General features: G+C 30.6%; 1 protein-coding gene across 3 annotated transcripts in view; it reads right to left on the bottom strand.

Moving 5' to 3' along the window:
• Positions 1 to 14,117: 14,117 nt before the first annotated feature.
• Positions 14,118 to 20,261, bottom strand: part of LOC140437298 (uncharacterized) — a 94,819-nt gene continuing 88,675 nt past the window's right edge. Inside the window, exons 14-15 of one of the 3 annotated variants that reach the window (XR_011950360.1) lie at positions 17,910 to 18,215; positions 14,364 to 14,451 (exon numbers count right to left, since the gene is read on the bottom strand). Coding sequence is in view for 2 of the 3 variants with exons in the window: in XM_072526737.1 (XP_072382838.1) it covers positions 14,230 to 14,451 (222 nt within the window). In the remaining variant the exon portion in view is untranslated. Of the gene's footprint in view, positions 14,452 to 17,846; positions 18,216 to 20,261 lie in introns of those variants that run through there. The other 2 variants (XM_072526737.1, XM_072526738.1) reach the window with 2 other exon arrangements.

A 20,261-nucleotide genomic window follows, 5' to 3' on the forward strand; every position in this document is an offset into this window, starting at 1 on the left:
AGAACAGTTGTTGCAGAAGTGTAAAAAAACCTTGCAACGTTCTCCTTGTTAAGAATATACAGTAGAAACTGCGTCAGATGTAATATTTATTTGGTATTCATCCCGTAGGTTACAAAGAAACGAAACCAATCATCCATTACAAAAAAAATAAACATACGTTCAAATGCATTAACCGTTTTACCAAAACAAGTCTGTCTAAAATGGCATATTAATACAAAAAAAAAATCATGAAACGCAAATCCTTTGCGTAACCGCAAAGTTTAGACCTTTTGACAGTATTAAACGCCCCGTTTTATTTAAACGGTTGTTTGATTGATCGACAACTGTTGTTAATATTTCCTTATTTCATTAATTGTCAAAATAACTGTTTCCAACTGTTACAGTTTCCAACTGTAATGCAGAACGAGCCTACAAACCTAATAAATCCATATTACCAAGTAAGTCAAATAAATACTCAAGCTCCACCATTGTGCTCAAATCGACCAACAGTAAACCAAGTGATACCTTTTGATCATTATCAACAACAATATCAGGTACAGCCAATAGTTGCCCAGCAAACCAACTTTTCTCATTCTACATCAAACCCTCAAGCTAACTTAAACTTAAAAAACAATCCAGAAACACAGAATAAATTTGATTCGATGTTAGATGAAGAATATGAAGACTCTCAAAATAATAAACAAACATCGCAAACAATAAGCTTAAACGTCAAGATTCAAAAAAGAAGAAGCTCCAATTACACTCTCAAATAGGTTTCAACCAGTTCCACAGGAAAACTCCGTAAATGATACGAATAAAAATCCACCAATCTCAAAACCACCTCCAATGTTTGTACATGGCGTGAATGGCTATAGCAAAATGATAGATAATTTATCTCAAGCAGTAGAAGTAGAAACTTACTTTACTAAAGCCTTAACAAACAACACAATACAAATTTTACCAAAGACACTTGAATCCTACAGAAAACTAATACAGCACGTACGAGAGGAAAAAATCGTCCACCATACATACCAACCTAAGGAAGAGAGAGCACAAAGAGCAGTTATTCGAGATCTACATCACTCCTTTCCGATAGATGAAATAAAAGCGGAAATCCAGAAAAAGGGACATAAGGCAAGGAATGTTACAAATGTCACACAGATGGAGCCGTGAACCATTACCCTTATTTTTTGTGGACCTCGAGCCTAAAACAAACAACAAAGAAATATTTGAACAACAGTATATACAACATTGTAAAATAAGGGTAGTAACACCGAGAATTAAAAGAAATATACAATATACACAATGTACACAATGTCAAGAATATGGTCATATTAAAACGTACTATGCCAAACTATATAATTGCGTAAAATGTGCTGGATCACACAACACAAAGGACAGCAAGAAACCAAAAAACACGCCAGCAACTTGCACTAACTGCAACGGAGACCATCCTTCTTATGAAAGAGGGTGTTCTGTTTATCGTGAACTACTAAATGTCAGATACAATGACAAACCAAAACAAATCACCACTCAAAATCCTGTCAACAGGCCCAATGTAAATATAACTACCCAACATCATGCTCATTATTTTAACAGAATCAGTTATAGAGATGCTGCCATTGGAAACAAATGCAGATAACAAAATAACAACAAGGAATTAGCAGATAAACTACAAAATTTCCTAAACGAATTCAAAAATATGTTCTCAACTCTTAAACCAAAATAGCATTATGTTAACTACAGTTATTAACAAAATAACAAAACAGCTTTCAAGTCACTACGAATTGCGTTGTAGAATGCTAATGGCATTTCATACCATATACTAGAGGTATCACTGTTTTTAAAAATGTATAGGTAATATAGACATTCTATTAACATCTGAAAGTCATGTCACACAAAGAACGGTTAAGATACCTTACTATACTGTGTATTATGCAAACCATCCAAACGGAGGAACACATTCAGGTTCTGCTATTATTATTAAATCAAAAATTAAACATTATGCAGTCCAACCTTATATTACGGAAAAAATCTAATCAGCAATCATTAAAATCGAAACAAACACTTCTCTCATGTATGTAAGTGTATCATCAGTCTACACCCCACCTAGACATCCAATTTCAAGCGAAGAGTATCATGATTTTATACAAACTCTTGGATCCAAATTCATAGTTGCAGGAGACTGGAATGCCAAAACACACCACATGGGGTTCCAGATTAATCACGCCTAAAGGTCGAGCATTAATGAATACCATCCAACAAAATATCTTAAGATACTTATCAAAGGGAGAACCCACATACTAGCCTACGGATCCCAACAAAATCACAGATTTGGTAGATTTTGTTGTAACAAAATCCATCCTATGTCCATCAGGTTTCCATAATTGTATTCTTATTTCATCTAAAAAAAAATTTCCTCACTGATGTTCATTCTAGTTAGTGGGTGCTCTTTTAAAGCTTTAAACATTTTGTGACGTGGAAGGAGCCGAGCAAATCTTGCAGACGTTATTAGATTTAAGCTGACCTCCTTAAGTCTCATTATTACTATTTTGACTGATACATTGACTTGTCTTGAATTGAACAAGGCACAATAAATTGATGGACATTGAATATTTTTACAATACCTTCTTTTTCTTGTCTGTAGCCCTCATTCGGTAAACATTTTTAACACAATTTATATTTAGATGATGCATCTTGCTAACTGAAACTATATACTCGAGTAAAGAAGTGGAAAATCCATTCTGACATTAAGTAAAAACGTTGATCAAAGCACATGAAGTTATTAGGTTTTATAATTGTCTTATTCAGTTAAACTCTAAACATTCTTCTATATGTAATAAATTGTAAAATAGGAAAAACATTCCGTTGAAAAATATACAGCAATATATATATATATATATATTGATACGATTAGGGTTTATAGAAAATAATTTATAAGTTATATACTACATAATATTAGATATTTGGTTGTTTTAAATAAGTTATATACCAGAGAATTTAATAAAAATATATTTATGTGAGGGCATTTTTAATAAATTAGCATATAATAATTGAAAAAAGTTGTATTTAGTAATTTTAATGTTGTAAATAGATTTAAGTGAGCCATGTGCTTAGGCAACCAAAAATACTCTCGGAGATTGACAGATATTTATACTCTGAAGTGACGTTTAAGAATATTTACGAATATAAAGTGGGTTGTAATAATATATTGTTTGAAATGTGTATTTTATTAAATTAGAATGTTAAGTTACTAATTTAATTATATATTCTGATCTGAAAAGCCTAAATGTAAACAAAATTATTAATAGAAAAGAATGGAATTCTCTGGATCTCCGGAGATGGCCATGTTTGCGAAATGGTTTGTTCCAGAAAATTCAGACAAGTATTAAATAGAACAAATTGGAACATGATATCTTACGAGATGGTTCTAGAAATCCAAAACATATAAATACCCGTGATTTGGATTCAAGATAGCAGTTTTTGAAAGTTTTTAGTCAGAAAAGTTTTAGATAGTGCAGTCAGAAGAGTTTTGGGCAGTTTTTAAGTTTTTAGTTAGAAGTCAAGCAGTTTATTATGAAAGTTAGTAGAAGATAGACACAATTAATTAGTGAAGTCAATTGTTCACAGTTTTAGTAAATCAGTCAAGCAGTTTTATAAGAAATATGAAAGTTAGTTGGAGATAGTCCAATTGTTTAATATAGTGAGTTAAATGAAGATTAAAAATTATGCATATAATTTAATGCACATTTATAATTATACACAAATAATTATTGAAGATAAAAAAAGGTATATTGGAAGAAATTAAATTATATTATGGTTGGAGATTAGTATAAATCAACTTATAATAATTGGATATTGGTATATTGAAAAGAAGAATAAATATAAATGCTGTTTGCTGGTTTGGTTGGTGGTGTATACATGCTGGTGAAGAAAACTATATCTTAAATTGGTAGAAGCTGATAATTGAAAAAAGTAATTTCACAAAAAACAAGGATAACTGAAGTACGAAGACATTCAGTGGTGATTAGAATCTATATACTTAGTGGAAAACAGTTCATTTAGGCATTCAGTGAAAGAAAGGTACAAAATTTTGTTAATATAATTTAGTTAGTGTCATAACAATTTCAATTTTGAAGATAGTTTGTTTAAATTTAGATTGTCTATAGAATTTAATTAGTTTTATAAGAATATCAGTTTAAAGATAGTTTATTTTAAATTTACATTGACTAGGTTAGATATATATGTGTGTTTCATAATAGTTATAATAAAGATAATTTAAAAAAGTACTTACAAGCTAATTCTTTGAGAACCGCGATAAAAACCCTATATTATTAAAAATACTCATTGCTCATCATTCAAACAAAAAACACATCATAACAATTTGGCACCCAACGCGGTGGCTCTCTATTTAAAAGAATTAGTTTGGGAAGATAAGTGCTCTCATATAATTAAATTAATTATCAGTAGAAAGGAAAAATAATAGATTTTATTATTAATTATATTTGAACAAGTAAAGTCTCAAAATGTCTCAAGGAAAGAAAGGTACAAGAAGCAAAAAGAATGAAGAAGATGTGGAAGTAGAAACACAACCTATACAAGAGGAGAGTTTAGTTCAAGTTCCACAAGATACTGCAGAAATGAATCCAGAAAGAGAGGAAAATGTCAATATGGCAGCTTTGATGTCATTAATGATGCAGATGAACAAGACAATAGAAGAGAATTCAAAAGAAATCAAAGAAGACATAAAAAAATTGGAAGAGAATTCAAAAGAAGTCAAAGAAGACATGAAAAAAATAGAACAAAAAATGGAACAGAATTCACAAGAAGTCAAAGAAGACATGAAAAAAATGGAACAGAAATTGGAAGAGAATTATAGAAAATTAGAAAAGAAAATAGAAGATAATAATAATAAAATTGTAAAACAAATGGAAAAACAAATGGATAAAAAACTTGAAGCTGCAGAGAAAAAAGTAGCAAATGAAATAAAAAGTATACGGAATGACTACAAGAAAAGGATAGACAATGAGAGGACAGAAGTAAAGAGGATTATTCAAGATAATAAAATAGATATAGAACAGAAAATAGAGTTACAGAAATGTAACTTAGAAGTAAAAATTAACGAAGACAGGAGAAACACAGAAGAAAAATTAGACGATATACAACAAAATATCCAAATAAATAGTAATCAAATAAGAAATGTGGAACAGAGAATAGATGATATTTCACAAATGAGAGACATAGGGAGACCTTACTTAAATTTAACAAATGAGACTGGGATTAAATTCTCTGGTAATATAAAAAATTTGCATCCTAGAGTATACATAAATAGTTTAAAACATAAATTAAGATTTGTGAATAATATTAATGATATTAAAGATTATATTAGAATGACATTAAATGACAATGCAGCAACTTGGTTTGCTAGTATTGAGAATGATTTAGATAACTTTCAAACATTTGAAAATAAATTTTTAAATTATTATTGGGGTGAATTAGAGCAAGCCAAGTTTAGAGAAATTCTATATTTTGGAAAGTATAATCAAAATTTAAAATCAAATATGGTAGATTATGCATTGAAATTGATAACAGTTGCAAAATATTTAGAACCACCACTTAGAGAGGATGAAACAGTCTTAAATGTATCTAGACATTTTGATGCTGATGTTGTGCAAACCGTAACTGTACAAAATATTCAAACAATAGATAGTTTTATTAATTTTATTCAAAGAATACAAAGAGGCAATATGACAAGTAATAATAATAACAGAAAAAACAATAGTAACTTTCAATATAATAGAAATGATAATCAACAATATAGACAATCATATAATAATTATAGATATGTTGATAGTTTACAAAATTTTAATAATAATAATAGTAATCAAAATAGACAGAATTTTAATAACAATACTAGTTATAATAGACAACATTTTAATAACAGTACTAATAATAATAAACAAGATTTTAACAATAGAAGAAATACAGAGCGACCTAACTATAATAGACAGGTAAATTGTGTTCGAAGGAATAGAAGCTGCGAAGACAGGGAACGAAGTAGTACAAGGCAGGAAAATGTGAGTAGAAGTCATAGTAGGGAAAGACATAGGACATCAGATTCAAGTGGTCAGATACAATCTGACAATTCTAATAATCAAAATTTTGTGCAGTAAACTTTCTGAATTACAAGTTAGGCCATTGCTATTATGAAAAACCTTCTGAATTTATTTCTTTAGATGAAGATAAAATTATTGAATCTATTAATTTAATTTATATAAATGCTTTGGCCAAAAATAAAATGATTAAGATTATGATAGATACTGGTTCAGAAAGTACTTTAGTCTCGGAGAATTTTATTTTTAATACATTAAAACTATCAGATATAATAAAGATTCCAAAAATTAAAATTATTGGTGCAAATAATAAGAAGTTGGGTGAAATTGATAAACTAGCCAATTTTAAAATTAATATTCTTAATAAAGAAATTAATATGCAAGGATTTATTGTCAAGGATTTATGTGTTGATATATTAATGGGAAATGATGAATTGGAAAAGAAGAAAGTAAAGATAGATTTTGAAGAAAAAATGGTAACTTTGGAAGGGCAAATAATTAAATTTGTGCAGAAAGATGAGGTGGAAGAAGGAATAAGAGTTGATAGGATATTATTAAAAGAAAATAATGATGTTTATGAAGAAGAAATGTATTTTGATGATAGGGAAATGTCCCAAAAGAATGTAAAGAATAATTATTGTAGTGAATATTTAAGGGATGGAAATTTTAAGCAGATGGATGCCTACGAGGCGGAGTGCGTAAAATTGGAAGCAAGGAATAATGAGTACATAATGAAGAATAATTTTATTTGTAAAGAAGAAGATATGATAAAAGTTTTAAATTGCCCTGAAGAATATAAATCAATAGTCATTTCCATATTGCAGCAACACAAGGGACTTGTCAATAAAGAAAATAGAATTGCACAAAATTATATCCATAGTATAAAAGTTAAAGAAGAAAAAGATTTTAAAACAAAATCATACCCAATACCATATAAATACAGAGAAGAAGTAAACAAAACAATTAATAATATGTTAGAAGATGGAATCATTGAGAAGGCAGATACACGTTTTATCAACCCCATAGTAGTAGTACGAAAAAGATCAGGTGAAATCCGGTTATGTTTGGATGCAAGGAATATTAACAAGATTACTGAAAAGCAATTTGAAGCACCAATGAGTATAGATGGAATACTAGGAAGAATTACAGGAATGTCATTTTTCACTAAAATCGATTTACAGCATAGTTTTTGGTTAATACCACTAGAAAGAAAAAGTAGACAGTATACAGGATTTCAGATAGATGGAGTAGTATATCAATTCAAAGTAGTACCATTTGGACTTCAATCATCTTGCAGTGCTCTATGTAGATGTCTTCATGATATTTTGGATCAATATGAACATTTTGTAATTCACTACATTGATGATATATTAATTTTTTCTAAAACGGCTGAAGATCATGAGAAACACCTAAAAATTATAATAAATAGATTAGACAAAGTTGGACTAAAAATAAATCAAGAAAAATGTACATTTTTTCAAAAAGAAGTCATATATCTAGGTTATAAACTTAACACTAAGGGAATCGAAATGGATCCAGAACGGACACAAGTCATTCAGGAATATAAAACACCACACAATTTAAGAACTTTAAGAGGATTTATTGGAATAATTAATTATTATAAAAGGATGATACCAGATCTAAGTATAAAAGAAATTCCATTACTTGAACTACTGAGAAAAGGTGTAAAATGGAGATGGGATCAGAGAAGAGAACTAGCATTCCAAGAAATTAAAAACATTTTTCTGTCAAATTTGAAAATATACTATCCTGACTATACACAGCCATTCATATTAAGAACAGATGCATCAATAGAGAGATTATCAGGGGTATTATTACAAATACATGATGGGGTCGAATACCCAATACAATTCATTTCAAGAATAACAAAGCCACATGAAAAGGGTTACTCAGTTTCAGAATTAGAACTAGCAAGTATAATACACTGTGTCACAAAATTAAGATTTTATTTATTGGGTAATGAATTTACTATAGAAACAGATCACCAAGCTTTAACGTCTATATTAAATAACAAATATGGAAACAGTAGAATACATCGGTGGAGTCTAATACTTAGTGAATACTGCTTTGAAATCAAATACATTTCTGGAAAATCCAATATAGTGGCAGATGCTTTATCAAGGTTAGAAAATACACCACAAAAAGGGCAGCGAACAATAAAAATTGGATTAAATCAATTAGTAGAAAGTACTGGATTATATTCTAAAGAAGAAATTATAAGAGATCAGATCAATTTGAGTGAAAAACAAAAAGTCCTTAGGAAAGATGGGGTATATTATAAAATAATAAATGGCATAGAAGTATATGTAATAACTAGAACTTTAGCAAAGAAAATATTGAAAAATTTACATAACAATTATATGCATATTGGTTCAAGAAAGCTATGGATGCTATTTAGGGACAATTATTTTGCAAAGAATGACATAAGTATAGCAAAAGAAATTACTAACCAATGCCCAATATGTCAACTAAACAAAGAAAAGAATTTAAAAAAAACTTACTGATAGATCCATTTCATAGATAGATGGTAGATTTCTTTGTTGTGAATAAATTTGACATCATACTTGTTGAATTTTGTACATATGGAAATTGTTTGGTACCCTAAAAATCATAAATTGGGGGTTAGATACAGAATTGATTGTGTAAATGTCTTTATAAAAAGTGTAAAACTTACCAATTTATATTGATGAAAGTTATTTTGAATGGAAATAATTCCTAGATTTTGTCTATAAATAAACAGAACACAATATCCATTATATTTTTAATTAAGGTTATATTTTATTCTCTCCATTTGACATGACAGTTTGACCATAGAATAGCCGAACTGTGATCCGTTGTTCTCTGTTTTGACATAGACAGCGAACAGGGATGTATTTAACACATTTTAAATAATAAAAAAATTGAATTATTAATTTATTAAATTTAATAAGGTATGAGAAAATTAATATTTAAAAAAATAATAAGTAAATTATTTATTTTAAATATTATTTTTGGGGTATTGATACGATTAGGGTTTATAGAAAATAATTTATAAGTTATATACTACATAATATTAGATATTTGGTTGTTTTAAATAAGTTATATACCAGAGAATTTAATAAAAATATATTTATGTGAGGGCATTTTTAATAAATTAGCATATAATAATTGAAAAAAGTTGTATTTAGTAATTTTAATGTTGTAAATAGATTTAAGTGAGCCATGTGCTTAGGCAACCAAAAATACTCTCGGAGATTGACAGATATTTATACTCTGAAGTGACGTTTAAGAATATTTACGAATATAAAGTGGGTTGTAATAATATATTGTTTGAAATGTGTATTTTATTAAATTAGAATGTTAAGTTACTAATTTAATTATATATTCTGATCTGAAAAGCCTAAATGTAAACAAAATTATTAATAGAAAAGAATGGAATTCTCTGGATCTCCGGAGATGGCCATGTTTGCGAAATGGTTTGTTCCAGAAAATTCAGACAAGTATTAAATAGAACAAATTGGAACATGATATCTTACGAGATGGTTCTAGAAATCCAAAACATATAAATACCCGTGATTTGGATTCAAGATAGCAGTTTTTGAAAGTTTTTAGTCAGAAAAGTTTTAGATAGTGCAGTCAGAAGAGTTTTGGGCAGTTTTTAAGTTTTTAGTTAGAAGTCAAGCAGTTTATTATGAAAGTTAGTAGAAGATAGACACAATTAATTAGTGAAGTCAATTGTTCACAGTTTTAGTAAATCAGTCAAGCAGTTTTATAAGAAATATGAAAGTTAGTTGGAGATAGTCCAATTGTTTAATATAGTGAGTTAAATGAAGATTAAAAATTATGCATATAATTTAATGCACATTTATAATTATACACAAATAATTATTGAAGATAAAAAAAGGTATATTGGAAGAAATTAAATTATATTATGGTTGGAGATTAGTATAAATCAACTTATAATAATTGGATATTGGTATATTGAAAAGAAGAATAAATATAAATGCTGTTTGCTGGTTTGGTTGGTGGTGTATACATGCTGGTGAAGAAAACTATATCTTAAATTGGTAGAAGCTGATAATTGAAAAAAGTAATTTCACAAAAAACAAGGATAACTGAAGTACGAAGACATTCAGTGGTGATTAGAATCTATATACTTAGTGGAAAACAGTTCATTTAGGCATTCAGTGAAAGAAAGGTACAAAATTTTGTTAATATAATTTAGTTAGTGTCATAACAATTTCAATTTTGAAGATAGTTTGTTTAAATTTAGATTGTCTATAGAATTTAATTAGTTTTATAAGAATATCAGTTTAAAGATAGTTTATTTTAAATTTACATTGACTAGGTTAGATATATATGTGTGTTTCATAATAGTTATAATAAAGATAATTTAAAAAAGTACTTACAATCTAATTCTTTGAGAACCGCGATAAAAACCCTATATTATTAAAAATACTCATTGCTCATCATTCAAACAAAAAACACATCATAACAATATATATATATATATATATATATATATATATATATATATATATATATATATATATATATATCACTAAAGTTGAAAAAATGAATTCCGAAAATAAAGTATACAATATTTTTTTCTGTGGATATATATTTGAAGTGTAGAATCTATCTTTGACACTCAATTGTAAAATATTTACTTAATTTTGTTATGTAAGATATGTTATTATCAAGATCTAATGTTAATACTAACTTATTAATAATCCTTTTTTTGTAATAGTGGTACAGCTGCACTTTTATTAATTCTCAGATAAAAATTGAAATAAAATTGTATTTAATGTTGGAAATAAACACAAAACAGGTGTTTAATATAAATTGATCGTATTCTAGTCAACCTGGCGCATATAATTTATAAATCATTACAATAGTGTGACCTGACATCAGTGGCTAAACTATAATTCAGGAGGCCCGTGGCGGAAGTAACCGAAGAATAGTCCACTCCCCAATATAAGAAAAAGCTAAGATTTACCTCCATATAGGAACTATCTAAATACATGTTTGAAATTTAAAGATAAAATATATAATAAATTGTTTGCTACTTCACATTTAATTGAGAGCATTGCCAAACTATTTAGCTGGGTCTGGCTCATCGTGTATCGTAAATAGCTTTTTATGAGTTTCAATTTTCAAAAACTCCTTTCATTAGAAGCAATAGAGACACATACTGTTCTTGGAACATATTCCATCAGGTTAATACTTAAAATGTCTTGTTTTCAAAAAAATTTATCTATAAAATTATAACCCTTTTCTGATCACGGATAAACTGGCTCTGTGTAGAATTTTTTGTAACCTCCTGTTTGAATATGCTGGACGTAACTTTAAGTCCTTTGATATTAAGTTATTATTTCTACATCTTCGTAAAAATTTGATCGAATTTTGACAATTTCCACTACGGGATCACTAACATTTTACTGTCATTATTGCATGTAGTTGTCTTGTTAAAGACAAATCATATGCTATGACTTTTTTGTGAATGAAACATCGAGTTAGAATCTAGATTCTAACTATATGGATTGAAGTACAGTCCTCTCTCTCTCTATAACGATATGCAAGGGACCGGGAATTTTCATTGTGATAAGGAGAGATCGTTAGACAGAGAGAGAAAACTCGGTACTGTAATATTAATATATAATACTGTACTAAATAACCTATTTTAATTAAAAAAAAATATCAAAACAAATATAAATGAATTAACACTGTATTGTACACCACACCGATTTATTAAAGTATAATATAAGCAATACAGTATAAAATAATGACTGTAAAATTAAAACATGTGTACTGTACAATAACAAAATAATACGCTACTGTAAAATATATTTAGCCTACATTACTAAAAAAGTCTGTCCCTTGGTCTGTTTCCTTTTTGCCTTTCCACAGAACCTTGTTCTGAAGACGCATAGAATCTTCCACAGCACTCATATCATCTTCCTGGTGGATGAAGAATCGATGCAGTATTTTTGCCGCATCCAATGCCTGCTGAGGGATCGGAGCTGATTCTGGCTCTGCTTCCACTTCTGGGTCACTGTTTTCTTCTTCTTCTACACGAGCTGCTTGCAGGCTGTCCTCGTCAGAAAGTCTAGATGTTGTAGCTAAATTTTCATCAACTTCTTCAAAATCTGTTAGCTCTTCCGGTCCGTAGGTGATAATAAGTTCAAACGTCTGGTCCACATCTATTGGCAGATCATCGTCATCATTAGTCAATTCTTGATCTTCCAGCCGTCCTGCGTGTTTGAAGGAATGTTTTATTGTATTGCTCGTCACCTCGTCTCAGGATTTACTAATCATTAGGATGGCGTCAAGAATGTTTAGATTAAGATCGCCATTGTTCTCAGCCAATTCCATCAAAATTCTTCTCCTGTAATGGCTTTTCAAACTCTTGATGACACTTTGGTCCATAGGCTAAAGGACACTCGTTGTGTTTGCTGACAGAAAACAAAGTTTAATGTTTTAAAGCTCGCACAGTACAGGATGAGCAGGACAATTGTCTACAAACAAGAATTTTTTTTCCTTTAAGCTCGATATCCCACTTTCTGATCACTTCTTCAAAAGTTTGCTTTATAGCTCACCGGTAGATTTTTTATGTTCTTAAAGCAACGTGGGTTTTTCGACTTCCTTATTACTAACAATTTTCGCTCCACCGAACCTGTCATGTTAGCGGCCACTAAAACTGTAATGCGTTCCTTAGAGAGCTTTCCACCAACGCACTTTTCCGATTTAAATTTTAAAGTTCTGTTTGGTGTCAATTTAAAAAACAATCCAATCCCATCAGCATTGAAAATGTCGTCTGACGCATATCGTGCCTTCAGTCCAGGCGACACGTTTTCTAGCCAATCATCCGTTACGTTTTTGTTAACATTGCGAGCCTCTCCGCTGATTTGTCCGTAGTGGATCTTGTGCCGCAGCTTCCACCTGCTCAGCCAACTCTCAGATGCCTTGAAATTCTCAATTCCAAGCTCAGTTGCAAAAAACAGCTTTTGTCCTGACCACAGGCTCACAAAGTGGAATATGGTTCATACGCTGTTGTTGGAACCACTGAAGCATAGCGCGATCTAAATCTTCGTGCTGAGGTTTCCACAACTTCTTCCTGCTAGGGCCCTCCATCTCCGCTTCAAGCCACTTTTTTCTGTCCTTCCATATCGTAGTCACATAAAGAGAAACTATGTATCTTCCAATAAAGTCGTCTCAGGAAAGCAACTCAAAAATATTGACAATATCATTTTAAAGTCATCTACTTTAAAATGGGTAATATTGTCTGAATTGTCAATGAATGAGTCAGATAAAATTTAATTATTTGAAGAATTTTTTTCTACCAAGTAACAAAACAAAATTAGTGTACTGTTTTATTGGGAGTAAAAATGATAGTTTTTGTGGCGACGCTGTACTTTTGACGGACGAGCGTAGCGAGTCCAACATTAAACCAAGGCACAAAATGTCATTTTTACTCCGAATAGAACATACTATTTTTTTTAAACGTCGCAAATATTTTTTATGTTACTATGGTTACCCCTATTAATTGTCACTTTGACAAATAAAAAAAATCACCGATTTTGCGCTACTGGTGGTTAAGTTTTGTGAACGTTTGTGCTTATTGTCCTCCAGATACCAAGTCCACTGCGGTTTACGAAGCTTTTGAACTTTTGACTTTTATATTTTTGTGCCTAGGCGTAAAAGTAACATTTTTATTGTCAATCACGTCACAAAAATTAATACTTTTGTGACGTTTAAAAAAAAATCAAAATTTGTTTAATTGATTGTTTTTATTTTGGATTTTAAGAACGATTTTCGAAGTGGATTATTAAATAATCTTTTTTTGTGAACGATTTCCTGAGTGGAAATCGAATCGTGGTTTTTTTAGGTAAAATATAAATTTCATTACAATCAATTGTGGCGTATTCCCATATAAAAATAGTATTTAATGTAGTAACAATAACAAAGATAGGGTATTTGTTGAATAATTTTATATGAATTTGAAAATAATATTTGAATAATAAAAGATTTTTTTTTATATTTTATTTACTCTCTAATAAAAAATTAAGACTAGCTATACTAAAATATAAATATTGGCTCAAACAAGCATTGCAATTAATAAGAGATATTAAAAAATTTAAGGGGTGGAATGCACTTCTTCACTGCTGTTAAGCTTGTGTAGTCCTGCTCCTTTATCAATTTTTTCCTTTATCTCATGGAAACTTTCTTTGATTTTTTCTAATGCAGAGCTGAGACCGGTTTTGATTGTGTTAAATTCTTGCGTTACCAACGAAAGTTTGCCCAGTAGATAGTTAAGGTTTTTATCAACTTCGGTTATTTCGACCGTCATTTGACCAACCTGTCGAAAGAAAAAGATAAGATTTAAGAGAGCCTTATTAAAAACAATGTTTGGAAAAAATTAGAACAACATTTCTACACATTTACTATTAAAAGGTAAAAAATTGTTAAATTTTTTTATTCTCTAAGGAAGGGTTCTATTTTATTCATATATTCATATTTTTATTATTAAAATAATACATTTTGAAATCAATTTGAAAATGATAAAATATAAAAGACAGGTATCTAAAAAATTAGGTATGTATAGAATAAGTTCGATGATAAATTGTTTGAAAAAGAATTCAGATATTCTTGTTTTTGTAAGTATACAAACTAAAGTAAAACTTACTCTGCGTATTCATCATGACCATTTCGTTACAAATTTTATTTAAAATAATTCTATAAAATAATTTTAATTACATCTTTCGATAAAAAGTAAAAATCATTAACTTATGATTTATATCGATAATAATGTATTGAGAGGATGTAGAATTCTCTTTTCTTAATGAGAAGAGAAATTCAAAGTAATGAACAGACCTAACAAGTAGGCCTACTCCAAAAAACAGAAATAATATAAATAAAACTATTATTCTACCAGTGCTGACATACAGGTGAGAAACGCATGGATTATTTTAAGATCTCTTACTAAAAATTAGAGCATGTTCCAATTTCTTATACTAAAAATGATGAAATTATTAACTATTCGTAAAAATTTTTGAAACAAATTATTATTATTTATTTGTAAAAAGTTTTTATATGCCAAAGGGTCTTCCATTAATAATTCTTCATTCAACATATTTAATATTCCTTTGCCTAACCCTTTCCTAATTCCTTTGCTCTTATCTCGATCCAATTTTTTCTCCATATACGCTTGTAGTTTCTTTTTCACAGTCATTATTTACCTTTTTTATTTACTCTAATCATAAAACAAACTTTACTGTTAGGTCACCAATGCATAACTGGTAGAGCGCATGCCTACATGCTAATTAAAATGGACAGCCGGAGTGTGACGTCACGGCGGTCATATTGTTATTATTACTTTCCAAACAAAAGTTGAAATGTTCAATCTCAAGACTTTTTAATTTCCATAAAGTTAACATTTTGCTTCCTCTGCTGCTTTTTCTTTTAAGTATAGTGTTTTTTACGATAATACCATCATAATTCAGTGTTCTATTTCTATGAACATTAATACTGAAATGAATGAATGAATAAACTAATAATGAAATTATACTGGAAGCAGAAAGCAGTAATAAGGGTGAATGATATAGAAACAAATAATATACCGATTGCGAGAGGGGTCAGGCAAGGATATGTCTTGTCTCCGACGCTTTTTCAACGTGTACTTACAGGTCATATTCAGAAAAGACTTATGGGAAAAAAAGAGGGAATAAGATTTGGTGGAGAAATCGTAAACACCATGAGATTTTCAGATGACACGGTAATTATGTCTGAGAGTATACAAGAACTACAAACTTTACTAGATGTAATAAATAGTGAATGCAATCAAATGGGACTTGACATCAACACAGATAAGACCAAATTTATGATAATATCAAGGAGTCCAATAAATAATGAACAACTAACCCTTGGTGGACAGCAAATAGAGAGAGTGACAAAATATAAATATCTGGAAGCTCACATCAACACAGAATTAGATCCAGACCAAGAGATCAGGGTACGAATAGAAATGGCAAAGGCAGCGTTCTTAAAATGCAAGCAATTTTTCTGTGACAAAAATCTGAATACTGCGCTGAGACTGAGGTTTGTTGAATGTTACGTCTGGTCCCAACTATTGTACGGGGTAAATTGGGTATTGTACATGGACGTTAAAAGCGCAAATAGTTAAGAAGCTTGAAGCCTTCGAACTTTGAATATACCGGAGAATGTTGAGGATTCCATGGACTGCCAGGGTCACCAATGAGGAAGTGCTGAGAAGGATGGGTCGAGACAAAAAATTGTTGAGAACAATAAAAGTACGTAAGACTGCATACCTTGGACACATACTGAGGAATGATAAATATAGTCTTCTGCAGGTTATCATGCAGGGTAGAGTCGATGGCAAAAAGGGAATAGGTAGAAAGAGGAAGTCATGGCTGCGAAATATTCGAGACTGGACAAACATGACTGTAGACGAATTATTCCACGCTGTAAAAGACAGAGAAACTTTTAGAAATGTGGTCGCCAACCTCCGTTAATGGGGACGACAGAGGAAGAAGAAGATTTCTATGAAATATAGTTTAAAAGTTTAAATTAAAGAAATTCTAACCTTACTTTATTGATACATGCATTTTATTACTATTTTTATAAAACAGCAATTTTTATTATTTACACAACCTTGTAAAATTGTTGTAGTAACTATTAGAATACTTAGATATTGCAAAAAGCGGAAAGATTCTGCAAAAAAAATGAAAAAATAACGAATAATACAAATTATCCACACTAAACAAGGTTTGATTGGAAATTGAAACTGACAGATCTCAATAAAATCTACGTCATCACTCCGGCAGTCCATTAAGATAGTTACAAACACACATTTTTCATACTAAATTGACTCGCGCAACTAACTAATATTTTTAGTACCGAAAGCAGCACTGAAATTAGCATAATGGCAAGTGGGCCTAAAACAGATACACATAATTTACTCGTCTACTAACTAAGGATCTTAAAAATATTTAAAAATGATCTTTAAAGAAGACGATATAACTTCGAAGTCTACCCTTTTCTTCTAGTGTAGACTCCACTAATGAAGGTTGGCCATAACCATTGCAAATTCATTTCTGTCTTTGGTTTGTTTTAAAAGTGTCTGCATGTATGTGAATTTTTTCAGCCAGGATATTTGTCATCTAGGAAGACCCTGTTTTCCTTTAATTTACCCTTCGTAATCAACTTAACAATTCGTACATTTCATTTTGATGTGTACCCCAAAATATGTTGTCTTTCCCCTTTTATTGGTGAACAAATGATCTCTATCTCTTCCCTTTCTGTGCAACACCATTTCGTTCGTAAAATGATCCCTCCATGGCATTTTTAAAAGTCTCCTAAAAAACCACATCTCAATAGCTTCCAACTTTCTCGTGAAGTCAACACTAACCGTCCAAGCTTTGACGCCACAACGCCATAAAGAAGAATAGAGTGGATATAACATTTTACCATTCGATATCGGACTTTCAGATTGAGTCTTTGGTTACTCAGAGAAATTTCCTCATCTTCAAAAGGCAGCTCTTGATACTATGAGAAATGCAAAAAAGATCAATCAGTCGGGCAGATCTTTCATACAAAATAACTATACCCAGATTCGTATGACATCTATGAAGATAGGAACTACTAGGGAAACAGACTGGAGAAGGTCGAGTTGAACTAGAGCTGTAGTACCAATGACGATAATAATAAATTTTTAAAATAATTGCATTTTTTATTATAGGTTTTAAAATACTTTTTAAACGAGTTTTTGTATTTTATTTACGATTTTAACGTACTCACACTTTAATAAAAAATTAGGTCCAGCTATGCTAAAACACAAATATTCGCTCGAAAGAACATTACAATACATAAGAATTATTAAAAAAATTAAGCGGTAGGCACTTGTTCATTGCTGTCAATATCGTGTGGTCCTAATTCTTCATCAATTTTTCCCTGAACCGCATGGAAACTTTCTTTGATTTGTTCTAATGCAGTGCTGAGACCGGTTTTGATTTTGTTAAATTCTTGCGTTACCATTGAAAGTCTGCCGAGTAGAGATGTGATATTTTCATCAACCTCGGTTATTCGGCCCGTTATTTGACCAACCTGTCGAAAGAAAAATATAAGGTTTAAGATAGCCTTATTAAAAACCACGTTTTGGAAAAACAGACTAATATTTTTATTTTGCCCCGAGCGGCGCATCAGGACCGTATTTAAGAATCATAGCACTGGAATATACGCGAACACAACAATAATTGCTTACGGTTGTATAAAAGACTATCATTATTCTTTCAACTAAAGCATGATTCAATAATCTATGTAATAATAAAAGAGTTACAATGTCGAACTAAACAATAACATGTAGAAAAATACTATAAAAAAAGTAAAATATATCAAAAACTCATTGTCGATAGCTTATCTATAGTCATCAATTTTCAATAGCTTTCATTGTAAACACATTCTATGCGAAATAAAGATCATTATAAAGTTATTAGGAGAAGCGAATCAGTGTTAATCCCCATTGTCCACTCAAAGCAAACATGTCTCTTTGTCGATTTGGGTACTGGCCATTAGACCAAAAACATGTTGGCAAAAACTATGAAAGCTCAGTTCTATTTCATTTTCTCAAGCGGTTGGAAGTACCCACTTCATGGAGCTGTTGCCAGTATCTGTCGTGAATTTCAAACAGGGTATGACTTTTAGTGTGCAAGTAAAACGTGTGGTGTTAAATGTATTGAACTATCATCTGAACTTAAAAAATGGTGACAGCTTGACTATTACTGTGGAAAAAGTTTAGAAAATATGCGGTATGAGTGTTCGCAAAATTTATGACATCCGTGAAGAGGTCCAGCAAGGCGAATTGAAACCGGTACCAAAAAGGAAGAAAAACAGTTTCCAGTACAATTCATGTGAGAATACTTACGATGAGGGAGTAAAATCTTGAATAAGGAAAATTGTCATAATTTTTTTTTTGGAAAACATACCACCAACCGTGGACAGCATAATGAACAGAGTGAAGGATGATGAGGACCTACCAGATTTTTCAAAAACCACATTTTGTAGGCTACTAAATGACATGGGTTTTGAATATGATAAAGGAGGTCGAGATTCGATAATGATGGAAAGAAAAGATATCATATCCTGTAGCCACAAGTACCTCAGACAAATAAAAACATTAAGGAAGAAGGATAATGATAACCTTGTTTATACCGATGAGTCTTGGATTAACGTTGGTGCTTCAGTCAAAAACGAATGAAGGGACACAACGATCAAGAATCCACGAGATGCCTTCATAAAAGAACTCTCTACTGAACTGAAAGCTCCAACTCAAAGAGGTCCTCGATTTATTCTTCTTCATGCTGGAAGCCAAACTAGTTTTATGGTATTGACCGAATTAACTTTCTTTTCCAAGAAGGGAACCGCTGATTACCACAACGAAATGGAGAGGGATCTATATAAAGAATGGTTTGAGAAGACGTTAATTCCAAACTTGCGAAAGACAAAGAAAACATTGTCGTTTTGGATAACGCGTCATACCACTCTCGCAAATTTGATTTCCCGAAAAAAATGTGGAATAAAAGGCAAATCAAGGATTGGCTAATAATCGAAAAGAAAATTTTCTTCGTGGAAAATTACCCAAAGAGTTAATTACTGGATACTGCGGTCGCATTTAGAGACGAGTACAAAAACTACAAAATTGAAACAATTGCGGAAAAATATGGCGTTAATATTTTGAGACTGCGAACTTACTATTGCGAGCTGAACCCGATTGAGATGGTAAAGATTGAAAGATGAAGATTGGAGATTGAAAAGGTATGTGGCTTCAAACAACGTCGATTTTAAAGAAAAACGGTATATATATATATATATATATATATATATATATATATATATATATATATATATATATATATATATATATATATATATATATATATATATATATAACAAGCGAGTCTTCTACAGCTGGCGCCGCTTCTCGCATTCTAATTTCCAGCGTTTTCTGTCAAAGCAATCTTCAGTTGTTAAATCTCTGGCGGTCATTGCATCGTCGACATCGTCTCTCCAGGATCGTCTTGGTCTACCTCGTTTTCTTCTAGTTGGCGGAGTCCATTCTTCTATTTTTTTTGGCCATCTATTTTCAGGCATTCT

This window comes from Diabrotica undecimpunctata, chromosome 3, assembly GCF_040954645.1.
Source record: "Diabrotica undecimpunctata isolate CICGRU chromosome 3, icDiaUnde3, whole genome shotgun sequence".
Lineage (NCBI taxonomy): Eukaryota > Metazoa > Arthropoda > Insecta > Coleoptera > Chrysomelidae > Diabrotica > Diabrotica undecimpunctata.